At 39.7% G+C, this 23,771-nt stretch overlaps 2 protein-coding genes across 5 annotated transcripts in view; one reads left to right on the top strand and one right to left on the bottom strand.

Moving 5' to 3' along the window:
* LOC310882614 (uncharacterized protein) overlaps positions 1-7,774 on the top strand; it is a 232,555-nt gene extending 224,781 nt beyond the window's left edge. For both annotated transcript variants that reach the window (XR_014573046.1, XR_014573047.1), the window contains one exon: positions 7,402-7,774. The gene's annotated coding sequence lies outside the window, so the exon portion shown is untranslated. The remainder of the gene's footprint in view (positions 1-7,401) is intronic.
* CBLN4 (cerebellin 4 precursor) overlaps positions 1-23,771 on the bottom strand; it is a 117,342-nt gene that overhangs the window by 25,478 nt on the left and 68,093 nt on the right. Inside the window, exon 5 of one of the 3 annotated variants that reach the window (XM_083801593.1) lies at positions 21,452-23,453. The exons of the other annotated variants lie outside the window; for them this stretch is intronic. Coding sequence (XP_083657719.1) covers positions 23,419-23,453 — 35 coding nt within the window. The 3' untranslated portion in view covers positions 21,452-23,418. Of the gene's footprint in view, positions 1-21,451; positions 23,454-23,771 lie in introns of those variants that run through there. 3 annotated transcript variants of the gene reach the window in all.

The raw sequence follows: 23,771 nt of genomic DNA, 5'->3' as shown, positions 1-23,771 counted from the left end.
TATATTTCTACGTAGTACTCTCCTCAGATGAGATCTCTTAAACTATTTACAGACGTATTTTTTGCCTAGTCAAAGAATAACTAATACAAGCTAGTAAGGAAAAAGTTGGTGATAAATTGGGCAACAATTTAGCTAAAACAACTAACTCCCCAGGGAATTTTTGGATATTTTCCAACACTTAGTGTTGTCTGCATATTGTTGCAGACTAGTGCATTCTTTTTAAAAATTGTGTTCAATTTACATCTCAAGTGTATTTATGAGCTTTCTGCTACAACTTTTGTATTGGGATTCCTACTGCAGATGCTAGAAATGCATACGTTTCTTGCAAGGCTATAAACTTAGCACCTAGAGGTGCTTCTGCACACTTCTGTGAAAGGTTTAGAAATGAGCTGGCCTTTACAATGCAAGGGGAGCATCAGTTTTATGCTGCATTACTAGGCAAATATGTCCTCTCCCAGATAGGCCCTCTCCCAAAAACAGCTCTCTGGAGTACGTCAAGAGCAGGTGGCTGGCAGCCTGATGTCACCGTGGTCAGGCAAAACTGTGGCCAAGTATATAAGCTTCAATTTATAGATAAAGGAACAGGTAGGAAAATCTTCTTCCCCCCACCCTGGAGGATTTTTAATTTGTTATATCCATCTTCTTACCAGACGTATCCAGTCAGTAGCCTGTGAATGGCTTTCCAGCTCTTATATAAGTGCTCACACCAATGAACACCAGACTGTTTTAAAACCGAACCCTTTTAGAAAGAGCTAAGATTAAAAGATTTAGTTAAAAAGCACCAGCTAGGAAAGGTCATGGTAGACCAGACAGACTGGCAGATGTTCACTTCTAGATACAAATGTTTGTTATAAACTCCCTGTACCCAAACTAGCTTCCCTTTTGTTGGAAAGGGAGTGAACCAGCCTGCTATGTAATCCTTCCTCTGTCTTCCCAAGAGGCCTGGTCATCAGTCGCTCAGCTAGTTTTGCAAGAGGACTGCTGAAATCCGTACTCTGCACCAGAGAGCTGCACCTCATGTGCACTGAGGTCTTCCTAATACTGGAGAAACTAAAAGGGAATTTCAATTTAAACAAAAATCGGGCACAAACACACGCACTTGTGGTGCTTCCCTGCTGTGTTTTTTTCTTCTCCAAGGACTAATCCCATGGTGGACTGAACATTTCCTACAAACTGCAGAGCATCCCCCAGTTCAGGGCTGTTCGGTTGTTTCCTCACAAATAGCACTTCTGGGGAGGAATAATTCTGATTCACCAGATGTGATTTTACTGTTCATATAGCTAAATTAATAAATATGTTAATAAATGCCTTCACTGGTAATCTTCAGGTGGAATGATTGCCAATGATTTCAACAAACCTTTTTTTTAACAGAGAATTAATCAGCCTTCCCTCTTCAGCTCTGACCAAGCCTTTACAGAGCCCTCCATTTGTTGCTGTCAGAGGCTTTTAGTTTCATGTGCTGCAGGAAAACCAAAAAATTGAGCCCTACATGGCTCTCTGTAAAACAGAAATGGTGTTTCTCTCACACTGTCAGTGAAACTCTTTCAATGTTTTTTAGCCTGTCAGGCAATAATTTTTTTTAATGCATCTAGGTCTGTCATGAACAAATGGAGGGATGCATTGATTTCCATACTGCTGAGCAGCACTGTTATTTCTAAACTCTTCAGTGAAGGGACTATACTTCTAAACTCCTTTTTTTCTAACTAGGGCTACAATTCAGTAAATAACAGTGCCACAAATGTCCTTTCTCTTATATTAGATATTAGGAGTGTATTCACACTGCCTAATGTTTAACATCCATATCTGACGCTTTATGTTGTATTTTGGAGCATGGCTAAAGACAAAAGTTAAGCGCAGGTACTTTAGCTCAGTCCCATGTTACCTTTCTTTAAAAGGAAAATACATCTCCTCATCCAAATCAGTTTTCCAGTTCTGAAGTGTTGTTGTTGTTGTTGTTTTGTGTTTTTTTTTTTAATTTACTTCCATGTAATTTCCAAATCATCCAGCAGCTTCCAGTAGTGTGAGTGATAGACTCAAGATCCACAGCCTGCCCTGCCTCCCCCTCCTCTTCCTCAGCACAGCCACCTAGCAGCAGGAGTCAGAAGCTGTTCATAAGCAGAGACATTTTTTTGTCACATACCTCAGATGCCAGCACTCGACAGATGGAAGTTAAAAAAGAAACGTGTTGGCTGCCTGAGGCACATCTTAATTTGTCGCTCAGCTCGGTTTGTTTCGCTTTTAATGGTTCACTTAGCTGAACTTGTGACTGAAAATTAACACAGAAGGAGAAAAAAGTGAACTGAAAGTTTTGACTTGATGGGCCTCCGCAGCCAGCACATGGAAACCGTCAGAGGGGCCAGCTGCCAACCTCCTGCTTCTTGCCACAACTCCTTGTGGGCTGTAGAAGCTCTCCCAGGGGTGCTGGGGCTCCTTGGCACGTCCCAAGGACCAGCCATGATCTGTGCCATGGAGGGGCCTGGGTGATGTGCAGTGCATCCAGTCCTGCTTGGCTCCTGCCATCAGATGCACTGCTTTCCTTACCACCGTGTTTTTCTCTCTGTGTTGCCTCAGCAAGGCTGGCCAGCTCATTTGCCTGAAGAAAGAGACAAGAACCTATTGATAGATGCTTTCTGGATATGCCAGCTTGCAGAGAAAATAAAGGAAGGGCAGGACTGTCGTTGCCTGCACTGCTAACCAACTGGGTAGGAAAAGTGCTTTCAGCTTATACAGGAGCTTGTGAAAAGTAAGCCTTTGTCTCCTGTTCAGCAAGGGGAAAAATAATAGTTTCTGATCCTTCACAATGAATGCATACCAGACAATAAAGCTAGCTTGCAGAGAAATGAATAAAGAGTATTAGTATGGAATATGGGAACTATATATTAAAGACTGCGTTTCCAGTCACCATCCGTTTGCCCTCTGGTTTTGCACACTGGCTTTCACAGCCAAATTTGGTCAGAACTGCCAGTACAGAGCAGAGTCACTTTTAGTTGCAAAAATGCATTTTTGTTGCCAAATGGCAGTGAGAACTCAGGACGTGGCTGCCAGAGTAGCCTCAGACATGTGGATGCTGCATAGGCACCAAGTTTGTGTCCTGTTTAAACTTTACTTACTTTTAATAAATAACAACAGGTGAATTTCTTAATTGGCACATATAAAGATGAGGGAAGGTGGTGAGAGGTCTATTCTCTTGTTGAAAACTTCAAATAATCTGCAAAAATCAAAAGGAAAACTACACTTGACAAGACAATCTTGGACTGGTAGGGGTATCCCACATGTTCACAGAGGCTATTTCCATCACTATCACTATTATTAATGGATGAAGATGGAGCCAGCAACTTATAAAGGCATTTTAAAGTTAGCTACATGTCTTGTTCAAATCTCCTGACAATTTTCATTTTATTCTTTGTAGTAACAAAGACTAAAATTTCCTGTAGTAATAGGAATGAGTTTTCTTAGTTAAAGTAATCTCCATGGGATAGATGGAAAAAAATATTTGCAGAAGCTATTTGATGAAAACAGAGAAATCACTTTGCATTCATGAGGCGTCATCCCTTGTATTTGTTTCCTGTAAATATTTATATGTGTGTGGCTTTCCTACTGAGGATTTTGGGAAAGCGGAGGCAGCTCTCTTGGAAGCATTCCTCAGCCAGGGCTGTGCCTGCCCGAGGGCTCCCGAGGAGCCCCAACCATGGCTCCTTGCGGAGCGATGCTTTGTGGTGGGAGCTACCTCTTGCACGGAGCTGCTAATGAGTGCCTAGAGCAACAGCACACATGGCACATTCATAGGCTGCACAGCATTAGCATAAACTGTCTTGAAAATAATTTTTAATGAACAAGTTAATTATGAAATCCACCAAGTGCATTTGTCAATAACTGGGGGGGGGCGGGTAAGAAGCTAAATATTAACAAAAGAAATTGTTTGGCCAGCGCTGTTACCCACAGTCTGGACTGACAGCCGTGTGTGTGTTTTCTTTTAAGGTATTGTACCCTCTGAGCCTGTATCTGCTGAGATGTTATATGTTTATTTATAGTTTGCCTGAAAATTGATTACAATGAAGGCCAAGCTTGTATAACCACAGTCAGTGGGAATTTTGTTGCTGTCAGCAATGGGCCCTGCTTTGGGACACAAACAGACCCCTTAGCTGGCACAGGTAATAACTTTACCTGCTTATGCTGAACAGTGAGGAGTTTCCACTGTTTCATAAACACTTCGATCTTTTCAACGTCAGTTTCTGTGACTGTGTTTAAACAGAAAATTCTTCTGTATATTTTATATTTCTCGCTAAAGACAAAACACTTGGTTTACATGCCCCGGCCCTTTGTGTACCCTCATGGGCATTTCTAATTATCTGCTATTGCAGCCGGTCCCTACTAGATGCCCTTCAGCTTCAAGTTTATTTAGTATGCCTGGATCTCTTCCTAAGACTTGCTCCAGTTCCCTCTAAACGTGTGAAGCTGCTCAGAAAACTAAGAAAGAAGCTCTGCAGCACCTGGAGAAATACCTTCGTCTCTCCAGTTTCCTTTACAAATAACTATTACTTTTATGTGCACTCAGATAAATCTCCTGCAATAACAACTCTTGTATGTGTGGCATCTGTGCTCAGAGCTGTGCTGTGCCTCTTCCCACAAGGCTCCCTGTGATCACCTGCAATCCAACAGCTAAAAACTTTTTCCCTAATGAGGACACTCCATGTGACAGACTACAAAGACGGGCATGCCCAGGAGGCTGCTGAGCCCACCCAAAACCTGTCTCATTCTGGCAAAGACCAGTTCAGCTCCTCTGTGTGCATGGTGCAGCACCTTGGAAGACTTTCCAACAGCAGGTCCTGATTCTCTTTTGCTGTTTATCAATGAATATTCACGTCTTGTGGGTTTGCATTTATTTTTTTTCTACCCCTCAAATTACTTTCTTCCCCACTCATCTTTGCCTGGTCCTTTTGTAATGTACATCTCTGGTATATTTCTTTTCATATTCCAGCAGTAGAAAGTTATGCTGAGTTTCATTTATTTCTCATGCCTCTCTTATTTGTAATACTTTACGCTAAATTAGGCGTTCAAAATGTGCCTTATTTTGAGTCCTCAGAGAACAACACACGTATCTTTCCATTTGTATTTGCTCAGTGATAATTTCAGGACATGTCTCTTCAGTATTATTCAAGCTTGTAATACAGCAGCAACACGAACCCAGTGGTCAGGCAGCTGATCAGGCTGTTAAAACAATCCCTGCTGCACAGTTGTGATGTTGCATAAGAGAGCTGTGACTTTGTACTCCAGTGCAACACACTGGAACAAAACCTCTGCTCAGTGTCTCTGGATCTGAGATTTAAAAAAAAAAAAAAAAAGTCTACCTGTGTTTCTTCTTTGGCAACGCTGAGATAATCTGCTTTAAGAAAAGCCTCAGCCCATAGTGAGTGATCCATGAAATGCATCATCCCCGCTGCCTGGGTTGTTGGTGGTGAGCTGCTGTCGCTGTGTGCACAGGATTTGTTGTGCCAGTGTGTCTTCTCCAGAGCACTGGCAAACTGCGTGGAAGCCGGGGAAGCCTTTCGTCCCTGTCTGCCTAGCCAATATTAATAAAAACAACTAGTAGGTTCAGGAACTATTTTGATATTGATTTTTGCAAATCTTTGCTAAGCTACATGTTAGTAAGAGGAAACCTGATGTGGGCTTATCTAGTTTGTGATTTAAGTAAAATACTAGTGTTTGGGGGATGGGAGTGGTGTTCGTGTAATGTGTTCTGGATTTGGGCATCCAAGTCATTCCAGTTTGCAAAGTAAAGGCAGAGGTTGCTAACAAGCTGATGCTCCTTATTAAAGCAACACTTTAGTTTTGGTTTTGGTAGCTATCAGATCTCTGGTATCAAAAAACTAATTTGATTACATAGTGTTACTAACAGTATAACTCAGGACTCTACTCATATAAGCAAGGATTTAGTAGGATTAATCTCAGCATTAAAATTAGAAACCCCATGTGGCTAGGGTGAGAGAAAGTTGCAGGAAGAAAAACTGTTTGTTGTTTTTTCTCACTTGAAATCCTGTTATTCCTTCGATGATCCATACCTTTCTTTCTGTATAAACAGAATATTAATCGGTCCTTCCATGGGGATTTTTTCTAAACATGCTTTTCAGCTATTCTCTATATGAATATCAGAAAGCGAACATACAGTGGAATAAGATTCCCTCAGACTTTTGCAGATTGATTTCTCTGAGTTGTATGTTCTCCATACATTGATCCTTCTGTGTTCTTTCATTGCTGCCTTCCATTTGAGCAATTCCTGTAAGCCCTGAGGAGCAGACCTGCAGGGGGTAAGGAGGCCTTTGCCCCTGTGCACCGATGAGCAGGGAGGGAGGATCTCAAAACTCTTCACCTGCATTAGCAGGTGAACTGCTGCCACTGCCCAGAGTGAGCTGCCTTGCTTCCTGATGCCTCAGGCAACAGGAGTTTGGACTGAAACGGCTTCTTTCTCTTCAACTTTCCATTCCACATTCCTCCAGTGATGTTTTGTGAGCCAGCATAACTGCAAAAATGATATGAAACTGGTTAAACTGATGTGAGCGGTTTAGGTCTCAGGGATGGAAATGATAGTCTCTGGTAAGGAGGGTGTCTTGGCCACCGAGGACACAGTCATGTTTTTATGTTTCTGTATCCTTTCAAACAGTGTTTCTGCACTGTGTCACTGAAGAAACAGTGACACAGAAAACATGGCGCTCCCTCAGGGGGATGTGACACCAAGGACCCTTACACCCCTGTTGCAGAGGGCTGCAGCGGGGGGAGAGGGAAGTTGTGTAAGGCTCTTCCATGGAGCCACTGAGCAAAAGCTTCTTTGTGAAGTGGGCTTCCAGAACTGGATGAGACACCGTTTCACTCAGTATGGAAGGGAGCCAGGCCCAAAGCTGCCTCAGGACTGCATTCCCCACTGCCAGCAGTGTGCAAGTGGGGTTCAGTAACAGGGAAGGGGCAAAGATGTGCAGGGCTCACAACACCTGCCTGAGCTGCACTTGACTAGTGCAATTAGTTTGCTGTGTTTTCCAAGCTAATAACAGTTTTGTCTTTTTTTTCTACAGATTTGTTGTTGTTCTTTGGTTTAATTTCTGTTTTTTGTTGTTTCCTAAAGTTTCCCACACTTCTGAGACTCATTTCTTGTAGACAGTGAATTGTGGTTTCTTGCAGGTTCTTCTCAGGATGGAACTCCCCAAATTTTAGAAATTCCCCTATGGTAGACTTACGCTAGTCATACCTAATCCATGTTGCTGACAGCAACATCTGGCATAAAGGTGACAGGGATGTCAATCATGTATTGCCTATTGCTGCTGTCCAGCTGAACAACATGACTTCAGATCATCTGTGATTACGTATCAGTATGTTTATTATTGATTTATTTAATTTAGCATTTTTTTCCAGCTGACCTTGATACTTCTAACCACACTTGGAGATGAGTGTCTGACGCACAGATCACTGCTTCCAAGAGGGTATGGGCAGCTGGCAAAGAGAACTCAATAACACAATTTACTCTGCTGATTTTATTGAGTATGTAAGTAAAAGGGTTTTAGCTCACCTCAGTGAATGCGTTTTTATGATCTGCATCACTGCAATCATACTTGTGATGAAATGAAATAATTAAAAAAGATATTCTCCTCTCTTCATTGTATTTATGATTAACAAAGTAAATGAAAATCCAGCCTTTTATCTGACATCAAATGGTATTGCATTTTTGAGCTAAATTGGACATTCATCTTTTTTTTGGTGGGTTTTTTGAAGCTTAAACATACCTTTCTTTTCCTCCCTATCCTTCTTTCTTATGCTTCTGAATACCGGTAAATTAAAGATGACTAGAAACTGGAAATGCTTTCAGAAAGGTCTTGAAATTCACACACATGCACACAAAAAGAGGAAGAAAGAGATATGAAAGAAGAAGAGTTACTTTTTTATTAGCATGACAATCAAGCAATTACTTGAAATACTTCATATATATTCCACCAATCTTTTTTTGGGGGGTGGGGCACAGTCTGCATTAAATAATGTATTTTATGCTAATATGAATTTATAGAATCATACAGCACCATTGTATTAGCCCTCCCTTCCAAAGGTTGGGAAGCAACTAGTTTAGTAAATAAGTTCTGCATTCTGTAAACCCCCAGTGAATGTCTCTTACATAAGAAGTCAATTAAAGTGACTTCTTTGGAAAAGAAGTAGGAAAAAGTCATAAGAAATAATTGCACTTCACTGGAAGTTTAGCAGTTGTAAATTAAAATGAGAGTATTTCAGGAAAGATAACTTTCATGCCCACAAAGTAACCGTGTACTTTTGTAGTACTACAAGGGAATTATCAGTGTAACTGAGTCAAGAGTCAATCTCAATGCCTCCAAATGACAAAATCATAATTGGCCAAATTTTGTCGATAGGAGCAAAATTTCTACATAACCGTACGAATGAGTTAGTCACAGGATATTATTGTAGAAGAAATAATGGGTAAGCAGGAAAAGGAGATATGACTTGCATGATACTTGTGCCTCCTAATTCACAGATCTGTTCTGTGACATTGGTTGTTCCAGGCTGACTTTCAACTCTTCTCATTCTCTGACAGACAGCCAATGTAAAACTGACAAAATCAGGCTCTTGGTACTTTGTATGTGTCAAGTGTTTGACAGCAACATTTTGTTTGTAGTTTGCCAATACTTACCTTTGAGAGATCAGCCAAATTCATATTACTATAATCCGTCTTGTGCTAAAATGCATGCATTAAATCTCCAAAGAGATCTAGTCAAGATGAGGACAAATTCAAGCAATTCTTCCGTAACTTTCTGAGTACTGAAATGTGTGCATCCTTGACAAGGGAGGGCTGCAGCAGGCAGACCTGAACGTGGCTGCAGAGCAGCACTGCAAGCAGCACTTTTCTAAATACAGAAGACAGTGGGATAAGGTGTTACTGAAGATCTTTATTTTCTGCTCAGAGAAGCAACAGACAGTTGCCTAAACAAAAACCTAGTAAAAATATAGAAAGACAATCGCATGTGCTTTCTGTTACTCTGTTTTCATTGGGGAGGATGTATTACAACCCATCTGCTTTAAGGTGGAAGTAGAGCAAAAATTTCCATGGTTTCAACTGACATCTCACCAGCTGAATCACAGCCGCTCACAGTCCTTCCTAAGAGTATCTAAGCCCTGCAGATCTTCCTCCTTTTGTGACTTTCAGTTGATGAGCTGCCACCTCATGGCTGAATAGCGGTTTGTTCTTGAGTGCCTTCCCTTACCCTTCATTACCTGTCTCCTACCTGGTAGGTGGGCCATGCACTTCTGCGTGCTGTTGAGGTCACGGGCCATGGGTTTGTGTCACTCCTCTCATTGGCATATGCCTTATATGTGTCATTTGTTAGTGAAAATACTAAGATCTGTCTTAGAATATTTCTTTCCTTCAAATTTTGTTCTAAATCTTTGTTTACAGCTGAAATTTGACTTAGAAGCCTTTAATTGCCCAAACAACTTTCTTCCTTTTTTTTTGTATTTGGGTAGTGTGGTCTCTGTTCTGGAGTAGTTCCTTCAGAGTTCTGCAATGGAGGTTTTCCAGTCTCCCTGGCACAAGCATTTTGTTTGTAAATGTTTCTATTAAAAAATATTCTGAACTTCTTACACTATGTAACAGTTTTATATTTCAACTCATTCTCCCCATTCTGGGATTGCACCAGATGCACCAAATAGGTGCATCACAATGACACAAATTTCTTCCTACATTTGTATATTTAAAGTTATACCCACACACCTAATTTTTGGAAGAGTTTGACTGTAGAAGAATAAAAAACAGAAGACAACAAAGATAACTAATTTTTTTGTTGTTGTTCTTTTGATGCAGTATGTAAAAAAGGTGAGGCCGTGAGAACAAGTGAGATTTTTTTTCTTAGTAAAGATATTCAGAAAGTCCTTTAAATAAGGAGCCTGGGTTGTAGATGCAGACTTTCCAGCAAGCAATTAAAGCTCAACGTTTACAGACACTTAGATGAACCAGATGTATTCCTGGCAAGGGAGAGCTTGAAAAGCAACAGATTTTGAAGTACATTGACAGCCCTTAAACTTCAGAAAGAAAAAAGCTCTGCTTAGGAAGCCCTCCAGTAAGTAAATTATTTAGTTCATTGTGTTTTGCTTAACAGTTCTGTTATTTAGACTTCTGATTGTTGAGGACTTAGTAAAAGAGTAAGAAAGAAGTGAAAGGAAAGGTTCCCAGGGAACTAGATTAAGTCTGTAAGAGCAACGTGAAGTGTTTTCATCTCCTACCCCATTCTAAACCAAATGACTGTTTTCTTATCCTTGTCTCTTAATGGCAGCAGATCTCCTGTAATGTAGAGACACTCAGCAAAGAAGTAATGCAGTGAAATTGTGCTAACAACGTGATTTGCCAAAAGCAATCAGTTTTTGTTAGGTATGTTGTAAAGGAGATGTATTAGCAGACACAAAATGACTTGCTATAGAGCAGCTGCAAAATCAAGGGGGAAATATTGACCCTTCATTGCATAAGTAATAGATGGCTGTTTTACTATGGAGGGAAACGACAGAACAGTGACATTAACAAAATGGGAGAGGTGCAGTGGACAGGGATGCTGTGAGAGTTAGGGAAATCTTTCTGGCAACAAAAGCATGTTCTTAGATCCAAAGCTGACAGCTCACAACTGCTCCATCAAAGCATAAGCCTTCCGATTCTTAAATGCTAAATGGATCCAGCCTTTAACTAGATGCAAGCTGTCAGTTTGAGAATGTCTTATTCACCCACTTTGGTGGCACCTTCAGCTGAGAAGTTTTCAGCGGTCCTTGCCAGGTATAACCTCCAAGAGTTTTCCGCTCCTAACAGCGGGCAGGAAGTGGACACAACCCGGCAGTTTCCCATGATGGGTCTGAATCTTTCCTGACCAGGAGTAAACTTGGATTTGTGGGGGAGAAATTACATTTCTCCAAGGAAAAGAGCTACAACAAAGAGGTTCAGGGAGTATTCTGCATAAAACTGACAAATTTTCTGGGCTTGCTTTATAGACAACCAAAGCTTATTTCAGTTTCTATTATAAAGCACAGTAAAATAATGAAATGTTATCAGTTTGCCTTGCCACAAGACTTGTCATTCTGCCTCTGTCCAAAGTAACTGGCATCTCCGTTGCTTTACTCTGTCTGCCATTGTTTCCTAGAAGCAGCTTGGTTGGAGCACAGAAATGCAATCACACTCTTCCTGATATTGCACGAGATAAGAGGGAGTGACAAACAGCATTAAGTCCAGGGTTATTTTTCATTTCCATTTATATTTCTTTAGCTTTTTTGTGATTAAACTCTGCTTCTCATATTTCAGGGCATAAGTGTATCTCCCCCCTATCCTGAACTAAATGTTGGAGGAAAAAAAAATATATCCTTTCTCTACTGAATAGTTTACTAGAGGAATAGCTAGGGTCACCCAGGAACAAGCTGTAGCCTTGTCAGAACCAGCTGATCTGCAGTAACCTGAGCCTTTCCAGCCTCTCCATAGCTGATTAAAAATGAATCTTTGCCTAGGTCGCTTTGGGGAAGGAGGCCAGCGGGAATCCTTTCTGCACTACAGTGTCTGCCTGGCAAATGATTTAACACTTATTTCATAGGTGAAGGAGTCTATTTGCCTTAAGAGCTGCACTTATTTTGCAACTATCATAGCAGAAAAAATAGGCTTGTTTTCAAAACCAGTCTCAATTTGAGAGGGTATTTTGCTGTATAATGAATTCTCTGATTTGTAGCAGACTCAGAGGCTGTAAAAACTCTTCCAGCTTGCAACCTGAAGTGCTATAAAAGTTTTAAGACATTAGGTATTACTTAGTGAATTATTGAAAATGGTATTGTTTAGAAGTCTTGCAAGCTTAGCAGAAAGAGGTAAAAAACTGAAGTTTGGATTAAAAAAAAAAAAAAACTGCTGGGGGATTTTCATTGAGCCAGTGAAGGAAGAGCTGTCCAGAAGAGTGCTCCACTCTCTTTCCAATGTACAAGGCAACTTCTACACACATCTCTTCTTTTCAGGGGGAAAGCAGGACTGGGCTTACACGGAAGAAACATTCTGAATAAATAAGTTTCGTACTTCATTGCTTTTGTCTCTGGCTACGTGAACGGTGTGTTGATGCTATTTGAACAGGTACAGAGGAACAAAATGCCTGCCTGCTGCAGGATTTTGTTGAGACAGGATTATTTCTTTTTAGAATGTGTCCGGCAGAAACCTATCCCTGTATCTTTGACTTCTACCTCTGGACACACTTGGGATATAAATCTATCCAAGTAATTAATCTGTCTGGAGACCTGGGTTTAGTTTCATATTTCCTATTGACCAGTTGTAGGCAGTTCTCAGCTCGGCAAACAGGGGCTTTGAAGTGCCCTTTGGAAGCAGTTATCTTCCCACAGATGCCTAAAAAGTTGAGGAGGCTTGCTTAGTTTTGGAGTTGGCTCAGGTGCCAACTCCTGCAGCACCTCAGTGCTAGGCCGTGAATTCCTTCACTGAGCCTTTAACTCCTTAACGCTGCACACACTGCAGTGCATTAGTTCTTGGTAGCAATTTCAAGTAATCAAATTCCTCTGCAATCTTTCAAACATTAGCCACAATGCTAGTTGTAACCTAGTGATGTTTGAGTCATGTTTTGTCCTGCAAGTCAATGAAGATATTAAAATTAATTACTGACCGGAAGCACAGGCTGCTGTGTCAAGAAGCAACCACATCCATTAGTGTATTAGCATTACAAATATAGAATTTATATTAAAAAAATAGAATTAGTATTTAACCTTGCTCTTATTTCACTTGAATTGTTTGAACTCAAGATGCAACTGAAAATTATTTCCAGTGAGAATTCTGTTATGAAAAAAAATACATTAGCCAAAAAGAAATGTTTAGATATGAAATTAATAATTCAGCACAGCAAAGAGTAAACTAGGTATCCATGTAATCACATAATACAAATAAAACTTTAAAGAGGGCAAAATAGTTCTTTTGAGTAAAGACAAAGTTTTGTGGTTTTTTTTTTTTTTTCCGTGTCTTAGGGCAAATAATTCACTTAACCTGACAGTTATTTCAGAAGTTCTAGATTGCTTAAAATAGAAATTTCTGGGGGTTGCTCTGTGCAGATAGATTTTATACTTGGCAGCTATCATAGCATTTTATTCTTACAAAAAGATTTTGTACTCCAGGCATACAATTAGCCACAGAGCACTACATTCGTTGTCTCTTTCCCAACTTACTATCATTATTTGTCAAAATCTTTTCTGAAAAAAAAAAAAGTCTCTGTCAAAACTGGATTATTTTCCCTTTAAAAGGGCAAGTGATTCAGCTCTACTGAAGTCATGAAGAATACATTTTTCTGGATTAACTTAAAATTAGAACTGGTGGTCCTGGTCTTACTGAAACATACAGCAGAATTCACAATTTCAGTGGGGCAGGGTTCAAAACTACATCTACTTTGCCATACTTTTTCTTCTCTGTTACTGCTCAGCTATACAATATTTCTATATTACCAGTTTAATATTAATATGAAACAGTATTCAGAAGGAATATTACAAATAGATAAGATGTTCATGTTTGCTAAAATCAAGTAGCATGACAAAGCACTCTTTAATTTGTTTTCATTTCATAGCTCTGTGCAATCTATATTTGTCTAACACTGATTTCAACTGTGCTTTTAACGTGTTCTTTTTTTAAAGAAAGTTACTGAGATCCTTCTAATAGCTGATAGCATAATGCAATGTCATGGGAAGATTTTTAAGCAGAAAATTATTTCCTTCTATTTCAACTCTGTGTGCAGTACTTATCAGAAAAGTTAGATTGAGTGAACTGCAAGACTGATTTTTCCTCCTTAACTGATCAATTAATTGTGTGGATATTGTGGTTTAATAGGAGGGAGATTGGTAGTCTCTAGACAGAGATTACTAACATCTATAAACTTATTCAATTTGTATGCCCTGGGATTTCACTGAGAGCAGTTCAGTACAATAGCAATAGAGAAAGGAACGTCCTGATAATTTTCCATAGCAAATTCCAGCAGAACCTTTGCACGTAATGAATTGCAATCAAACGACAGTAAATCTGAGAATAGGAGAGAGGAAAAAAAGAAAGAAGGGGGAAAAAAAAAAAGGAAAGGAAAGAAAATGCAGCTGTATTACATCATTTTAGAAGGATAGAAGCATTCTCCATAAACACTCTTGGATATAACGTATTGATTCCTAACTGCAATTTATAGTTCAACACAATCATATTTATTCACTGCAGAGACATGAATTATACAATTTGTAGCTGCAGTTAACCAAGAGAGAGGAAAGAGTCCATTTCAGACCCTAGCCACAAAATTTCAAGGATTCCATCATCCGTAAAATCAATAGAGAAACAGTAATAATCTTTAAGGTATTTTCAGTAATGAAGATTTCACTGTGGAATGGGTTCCCAGAGTGAATTAGATTAATCCAGAATCTGATCACTTATAGAAAGTGCTGCAAGGCCTTCATTGTAAATTTACAATATATTCAAACTCCATTTACGTTAATCTCAGGGAAAAATAATTCCATATTGTACAAATGCAGCTTAAATGTTGGGAAAAAGGAAAGTACCCAGAAACAGAAGCTTCACAAAGGATAAAGCTCCTGACTTCTCTTAAATCAGTAGATTTTTTTTTTTTTTACTTTTATCTGAACAGATGTTAAATTGAATTATGTCTATAAGCGCAAGGATTTTAGATATGAGGTAATAAACAGAAACACAGAATCACAGGAAAGAAGTGCCACCCAGTTCCAAAGGAGAAAAGTGCACAGTGAGCCAAAGCAGGTTTGAGTTGCATGAGGAGTCTGATGCCAAACAGGTGAACAGGGCAGATGTACACTCTTTGGGTCATGCCAACATATTCCCATATATCTTGTTCTCAAATTACAGTATAGCAAATTCTTTTCTAGCAGCTCTTAAAGGAGTGTGTAAGAGTGCTCACTGTACATTTTTAGTAGTGTGTGTTCATTTATTGTGAAAATTAAGTGCTACTTTTACAGCACTGAAGCAGAGCACAAACTTCACTTCAGACCTTCAAAGTGGTCTGTGCCACTCCAAATACAAGATATAGTTAATGTACAGAAAATAATCCTGCCGCAAGTTTTGGTAAATGTTCAGCTTGCATCTCCCATGTGATACAATACTTTTCCCAGCTGTACAACATTCAGAAAAGGAGGCACAAAACTATGAAATGACTAGTGCCGTTGGCTTCCTGGGTGTTCTTAAACAAATCTTGGTTCCAAATTGTGAATTCTAATTAATTGATGACAAATAGCAAGCTTAAAAAAAAAAAGTCAAGCGATCCTCAAGCTCTGGCTTATGTCAGTTCTCTTTGTAAAATATTGATAGCTGTTGCTGTGTTGAGTTGTAATGACAGTATGTATTTTCTTGCGTAATGCTCTTAAATATTTAGTGACAAGTGATAATGCTATCCCATAGAAAATCCCTGGACAGAAAATAACCACGAAAAGCCTTTCACAGAGACCTTTCCATTACACCTTCCGCCTCAGTGTAAGTGTGGGGAGAAGGTTCAGATCCTCCAGTTTCCCAGAAAAACTTCCAAAGCCCATTCCCTGAGACCAAATGTTTGTGGATTGTTTCTCTGCTAGTCACTTGCCCCATTTTTCTCTTCGGTTTCCCAGCATGTTTGCTGCTCTGGGGCCATGCTATCAAACAGCTCTTGGGACCAGCACCCCAGGGACAGCCACAGGGTTGAGAGAATGACCCCTGCTGTCTCTCTGCCATCACAAGCCCTGCTGCTGAGCACTCAGGGTTGCAGCCCCCCACTGCCCCAGTGCTGACATCTCAATGATGCCTCGTGGGAATGGCTGAGAGCTGGTTCTGCCACCAGCTCAGAAACACAGCTTTCCAGGATGAGTCAGGATCATCTCTATAAAATTTATTCAAAGCTACCCTACAAGTGTGAGCTCCAGTCTGTCATGAGCACGCAGTATCCAATAAATAATCCTAGAGCTTCCCTCCTCCATTACACACAGTAGTACTCTCTGCACTATCAGTAAGATTAAAATGCTAAATAATTGAATGATATTGATCTTAAAATTGAGTTACCAGAACAAGAGCATTTCCTGTATATTTTCAAAATAAAGTCACTGTGTTCCTGTCTATAATCATCGCATGAGCCCATTGACAGGTTCAATAGTAGCAGCTTGGCAGGTTTTAAAAGTCAATAAAGAAAACAAGTGTGTTTGTTTTCAAACATCAAATACATTTTAATTGTTCTTATTTAAAGCTACAAACCCTCAATCAAACAATGCCCTTTCTTTCTCAGAGCAAAGCCTGCTGCAGTAACACAGTCATGTGTTACCTAAATCAAGTTTAAAGACTTGCATTAACCATGAAAACTGTAGCACATCTGATTTAAAATGCCATTTCCCCCTTGTTCAGTTTTGTTGCCAATTTTATGAAGACAGGTTTTTTCCTTTATCTCCAGGAGATGAGCAATACAGCTTTCACAGGTGAATATGGGCAGTACTCCACTTGGTGTGTGTGTTGCTAAAGGAAGGTCAAATAATATGAGTTATAAATTTGGGGTTTTCAAAATACCCTTTTACAATGACAGATATGTTAGTTACATTTATTGGCTGTGTAATAGAATAACAGCTACTACTTGAAACATGGGACTTTGCCTGGGTTTCTAAAGGCTTGGATGCTGGAGCTGTATGTGGAATTGTCTCACAATACTGTATCTCTTCTTGTAATCTCACTAGGGCCTTATACAAGCAAGTATTTGCATGTGTTGAGATCTCACAGTTATTTGCATAAGATTTCTTTTCATATAGAAATGTTCAGATCCATTGCTTGCAGAGGCTCTCCCATTTTTGGTGCCAGAGCTTTGTTGACTTTCTGAGAAGGGTCATAGATAGGCATGTAGACTATGCCTCTGTAGGTAATGGGCCAAGGTTATAGGTAGCTTCCCAAAACACAAAACTTGTCCCTTTCTAGGTGGCTCTGTATGCAGATAGATATGGAAAAGCTCACACTCACTTAGATAAATCCTTCTTTGATATTTAATCTTCTTGCTGTTCCTTCAGTTCCATTATTTTTTGTTAAGAGATGTGCAGCCAGGAGAAATGGCTGTAGTCAAGATTCCCATTTTTGTTGATGGCTGCATTTTTGAGAGGGCAATTCAGTTTCCTAGTAAAGTTCTTTGCTGGTAGGGTTTTTTCTTTTTTATTTATTTACTTATTGTAAAGAAAGAAAATCTACTTTTAGGGTAAGACATTAACTTCTACTGTGGAAATCCTCAGAACTAAAATAATAAAAAAAAATCTCAAAGTTAGACTAAATATTTCTTTCCACATTAGCAGGTGTTGCCAAATGGTGGTTCCACCGCAGTCAAGATTTTTCTGTCTAAAAGATGTTTCTTTCTTTTCTAGTGATATTGTAAATCTATGGATTGCCTCTGCAATTGATTTATTTCGTTGCTTTACAAATTCTTATCTATTGAGGGCAAGATTTTTTGTATGAGAGGCAACGCAGGGCTGTTTATGTCAAATGAGTTATATCGGCTTATTCTAGGTGGTGCACTGGGCCCCAAACCCTAGCTTTGTGTTTAATTATTGTCACTTGCAGACCTATAGACTTAATACCGGAAAGAAGAAAAATGTTTTCCAATGTGACAGTAGTAACCCGGACAGCAGCTTCTTCAAGGTTATGGACAAAGTGATATTACTGCACTGTAAAGCTGTCACAAGGGTACAGCTTTTCTAACTATTGCTGAGAATATGCTGCTAAGCTTGAAATGACAGGCTCATTGCCAGCTTGGGAGAATTCTGCAGGAGTTTATTGGGAGGTAAACCTCATAAAAAGCATCTCCAGATTCATTTTGATACAGAAATGTTTTACAGATTAAAATCTATTAAATGTGAAAATAAAATTTGCCACATCAATCATCAGCAATTGAGAAAAGCCCAAACCTAGGGAAATAACTTGTAATGAAATCAGTTTCTTATAGACTTTTGAGAAGGGCATACTGGGGCAATTTTCTCCTTTAAGCTCTCATAATTTCCTATTTGACTTTTACTGCCAATTGCTTTAGCTATTGATTAGAAAAGGAAGAATGTGAACACATTTTTGAATGATTGTTGTACAATAGTGTTAAATATGACTTGAAAATATCAGCAGTCAGGATCCATCTGTATAAGGAATTATAGGGCCATATGAAAAAACCCTTGTCACAAAATGTCAGAGAAATGTGAGGCCAAACAGGAAATTCTGACTATTGATAAAACTTTTGGGATAGCTTTACAAGGAAGGTAGTCCCTCTGCACACTGATCCAGCAAAGAACTCCAGTCTAAGCCTTTAGTTTTAAACCAATGAGTTCTTACGTTCTCAGATACTACTGTGAGTGCTGAGGGCATGGGATACTCCTGTTGATTTAAGCAAATTGAAATAGCCAATTTTTATTAAATAAAAATGAATTACATTAATGAACTCCATAAGTTGAAGAATTAGCTGTGCACCTCTAGTTATAACAATCCTTCTGACCTGGGGTCCTATAAAGACCAAAAAAATCACTAAAAATATGAACAGAAAGGGTCTGTAAAATGGGCAGTTTGGTAGAGTGTGGGAGAAGAATTCGCAGGGAGCTTTGTGCAGTTTTGTGGGAAAGGAATTCGCAGGTGGCTTCGCGCTGTTTCACATGTCCCTGAGGTAGAGATAACGAGGAAAACAGGGGTAGAACCAAAAACTTGAGCAAGGATGAGATAAAGTAAATTGGCTACAGTGTTAAAGATGAGTTTTGGACAGTGGCCAATTGCCGGCTGGCTCAAGGCGCGTGTCTGAGGGTCTCTAACCGATTGTAAGACAGATCCGGGCACGTGGACAGCGTGTGGGGCTACAGGGAAAGTATATGTAGTGGTGAAAAATGGCAATAAACGTCCTCCTGTTCAAGAGCCATCAGGAGTCCGTGTTGTGCGTGCTTTCAGTACAGCACCGGCCTCTGAACACCCAGTGCAAGGACACAAGCCATAGAGCAGTACAGTGCCCAACAAGTGGCATGGGTAAGGTGTAGTGTTGCTAAACTGGGGGGTTTTGTCTGTATTGTACTCGCTGCCCTTTCTGAGTCAAATCTGGCAAGAAAAGACAAAGGAAGTGTTCGCAAGTTCTCAGAGTTTGTCTGCTGCTGTGCAACATCAGAGTAAAACTATTTTTTCTAAAAAAAAAAAATTCTTCACAAGAAACTCTATGGACTCTTAGGAATGACAAGGATATTCTGATTCCTCTGCAAGATTTTTCCCAGTTCATTTGGAGTCTGCTGCCTTCAAAACACAGCATTTTCGTATAATTAAAATGCTATGTAATCAGCTTCCATTGCTTGAGTTACCAAATACAGCCCTCCTGAAATTAAAAATATTAAAACCATTCCTTGATGGTCCAAGCAATATGAATTTCTTCCTGTGTGGCACATTATAGTCTATGTTTTCTACTAACATATCATTTCTGAGCAATCTCTTGACCAGATGTAAAATCATGTTAAGGTTCTGTGATGGTTCTCTTTTGAACAGTGATGAGGGCTTTTATACTTTAACAAATGTAATGAAAAATCCAATCCCACCTTCTCACAGGTGACTGTTTAGTACATTCTCTAATTTTGTCTCTGTCATCAGAGACAAATCACACTTCCTCGAGATGATTCCTTGAGGAGGCTGGGAAGGCAAAGATTTCTTTATTGGACAGGTTTTGATATCTTTATCTTATTTTTCTTTCAGTAAGTTTTGACAAAAAGAGAAAATAACTGATTTGAACTCTGTCTGTTATTAGCATCATTCCTTTCGAAAGATACTGGAGGAGCAGGGACTGGAGGTAAAACAGTTAAAAGAGGGTTGAAACAAAAAGATCATATCAGTGCAGGAAGAGAAAAGAAAAACTTGCTAAGAATTGGGATTTTGGATGATTTGTTAGCAACAGTTTTTCTGTGAGTCGTCTTTGCATGCATAATTAGTTCTCTCTGGAGATATTACTAAGAGATGTAGCTGGAAAAATTATAAGGGTGCATACTGTGAATCATAGAGATGATGATTCAAATAATATCTGATCAAGAAAGAGGTACAGTGGACACACACATCTCTTTTAAGACTGAAAGGCAATTTCCGTAAATGAAGGAGTAATTTTTATATGATCATATTTATCTACATCAGAAGCAGAAGGATATAATTTGTCCCTTGGTTCTCTCTGCTATGAATAGGTAGGGGTCAGCCAAAAGTGGATATGTTCAGCTAATAACAGTATGGATTCTTTAAACAAATTATAACACAGGTTGGTCCTTGCAGGAGAACATAGTAGTACTGGACCTGTATTGCCACTGGAAATACATTGCTATGGGAAAGCTGGCAGTCTGAACACTGAAAAGTCTATGGTCCACTCAAGGTTGGTTTTCCTCAAACACTGAAAATTGAGGCGTAGGCAGTCTGGGTTTTCAGCTCCTGTGGTCTGAAATCCCTTTCCCCTGGGAACGTTCACCCTGGGTGCCAGCTGGGAACTGGAAGTGGTGGCAGAGGTACCCAAGCATCCTTAGCACAGTTCTGCCTGCAGGCAGAGCTGAATTCAACCAGCCAAAAAGCTGTTTGTTAATCATGTGGAGATTTGTTTTTGTGAATTTGGGGGCAATAGCCCTTTTACTACCTCTATTTTACTGTTGTTCAATGTTAGTATTGCTATCTATTTCTCAGCCACCAAGATGGTTCAAAGATGAATAGAGAAGCAGCTCAACAACCACAAAGAACTCAAAGTTATGTATTGTAAGGATTAGGACAGTCAGGAAAAAGGGAATAAAAGCTGTGAAGTTTCAGGTCTGTTTCCAAGCAAAATTTCTCAAGGGAGAGGGGAAAATTTACACAGCAGCTAAAAATGAAAACAAAATAAAATATACACGAAGATGAGAATCAGGTATTAACTTTGAAATTTGATTTCTTGCTTTCCAAGCTAGAGAATTCTATTTTTTTTTTTTTTTTGGAAGCAGATCACAAACCAAAGCACTGAGAGTGAGAAAAAAGGAGAAGAGGAGATGATTAGTAAAAAAGGATTCTGTATACAGTGATGGGTCTCTTTAATGAGACATCTCCATTTATGCTGTGAGACCCTGGAACTTGGTACCATTTAAGTATTGTGTGTATTGTGCTCTCCAGCAGCTTGCTCTTGATTAGTTCTTCATATCCACGCACCATTTCTGACATGTATGGCTGAATCTTCGCATAAAACAACCAAAGAGGGGCAACAGTATCAGCAATATCCTAGGTTTTTCCATGAAGAACCTACAGGGCAGTGCTTTATTTACCTTCTTCATTATATATGCAAATGTTTTCTTTCCTTGTCTCAGTACAGATGACAAGGTAGATGAGGCTGTGATAACGAGCACTTTTATAAAGCAGTAGAAAATGCCACAAATACAGAAACAAATAAGAAACCATCACATACTTTTCTTTCTTACTTGTGCCACATTCTGTGTGAATCCAAGCCCTGAATCTTTAAAGATTTGTAGGGCAGGGAACTGTCAAAGAATTCACTGGGAAAACTCACACTGTTAAGGTACAGAATGTGTCCAAATGCTTTGCTGATACGGGGTATGAGCAAAACTGTTGGGCGAAGACTTGTTCAAACAAAGTTGTGAACATCAGTAGAAGAAACATTCACGCAACCCCACACTTTCTGCCTCGATTGTCACCTGTAAAATTGAGAATAGGCCTCTCCGCTGAGGTTTTCAATGAGGTTGTCAAATGTGCCGAGATATTTTAGGTTGTAGGTACTCATTCCTTTTTGAACTGAGCTCCTTTCATGAAGAACACCAAAGAGCCCTCAGATGACAGCAATGTTCCATTATATTTGGGCTCTATTTTAACAGCTACTTGGAAATCTAAACCCAATCACTTGAAACTGAATTTTCTATTCACCGTATAAACCTGAGACAGTGAAATTGTTCTATAATCTGTGCAGGAGAAATAAAACTATTACAGCCCTTCAAGCAAAAGCCTCTGGACTTTTTCCTCTCTCAGCTGCGCTTTATATCTTGGACTGTAGGTCTGTTAATATCAGTGCAGAAACTGATCAAATCGCAGCTCTTCAGCTGTCAGGGGATGCTGCGATGAAGGGGTGGGAATGGAGCACAATTTCCCAAAGTGACTATTTTCCCTGGCTGCATCCGCGCGCCATCCCTTCTGCTCAGCCACACGCGGGCTGGGACCACAGCACCTGTGGGGCAGTAACAGGTCCTCAAAACACTGCTGCTTTGATATGAGAGCAGTATCTTTGTCTGGTTCTCTGCTCTCCAGGTTGTGTTTTATGCAGAAATTACTCTGCTAGGTTCATTTTGAAAGTGCCTGCTAATTTGAGCTTTGCAAGCCAGATGAAGAAGGGAGCCTCAGCAGCACGTAAATTCTGCACCAATTAGATTTGGGGCTCAGTGGTGTCGGGAGTGGGCAGTCTGGGGATCTAAACTTAGGGACATACATCTGACATTTGTCAGTTAAATGCTACTTTCAGGTTTACCTCTAGCATCGCACCTTGTCTGCTCTGTGTTGGGATGTGGGGCACAGCCCTGAACACCCATTTTTTTTTTTTTCCCCACTTTTTTCACTTGCACCCATTACACATCTTTCAGCCGGGTCTCTTGCACATGAGACCTGAACTTTCAGTCTCTCTCTCACACCTATAACCCTAATGGAGCAAACTGCCTAAGCACAGGCTTTATTTTAGTGTGTACTGAGCTCTCCCTGGTTTCAGTAAGGCTATTTATATCTTCAGAAGTTAAGCCAGTTCCTAAGCTGGTGCTATCAGATCTGTCTAATGTTGGAAGAACAACATATGGTCCAAATAAAACTGCATTAATCATAATGGATAAAGGAGCTTTGCTAGTTTCTAAGGTGTATCATTAGTGCTAGTGTATCCTGGAAAGGTCAGAGTCCAGGCTTCTGCGAAGTATTGGTACTCATTTAGAATGGCTCAATGTTGTGTTTTAAAACTGCACTATTTTTAAAAAATAACTACATTTTACACGCAGATCAAATAGCAGGGGGCTCAAACTAGAAACATGCATCCTATTTTGGTTTGATTGATGGAAATTTAATAGTTACTCTGATATTTGAACATCTGCTTGTCCCATAGCATGCACCAGGTGAGCAGGAAACATGGCTGGGATTTCCAAAACACAAAACACTTATGCAGCGTGCTTAGATAAAACACACCTATTACCTTTATGATTACTAAACGATGACAATAGTAGATTAGAATCAGCCATTTGGCATGTAAACCCTACTATACACATTTTTTTCCTGGGCAGTAGTACTAGCATAACGATAATTTGTCCTTCAAAGAGAGACTGTCAGGGTTAAGTGTCTGAGGCCTCCAGGAGAAGCAGGATTTGGTTGAAATGAGTTGCTCTTTCCTAGCTGTGTCATTATGGAAGTGAACCGTAGCTGTGGTCTCTTTGGGCTGAAATGAAAAGAAGCCACTTTAGGAGCACAAAAGGAAAGAAATCAACAGGAAAAATTGTGTTTCTGTTGTCATTGACTTTAGAGCTCTTTTTATCTGTGAAGTAAACGCTGATTACAACTCATCACAACAGGCCATACCTACCAAAATGCTATCAGAGCTTATGTGATTGCTCTCAGTGTTCAGAATGGAAATGCAGGCGTGAGGCTGGGCAGACTATGCCTTCTGCTTCTGAAGAGTGCTATCTACATGCTGGAAGCGCTGATACTTAACGCCAGCACGTATTCATCCTTTTGACCCTTCACTGTTGTGTATACT

This window comes from Anser anser, assembly GCF_964211835.1.
Source record: "Anser anser genome assembly, chromosome: 16".
NCBI classification, from domain to species: Eukaryota; Metazoa; Chordata; class Aves; order Anseriformes; family Anatidae; genus Anser; species Anser anser.
The sequence above is the reverse complement of the archived record's forward strand: the minus strand, read 5'-3'. Positions and strand labels throughout refer to the sequence as shown.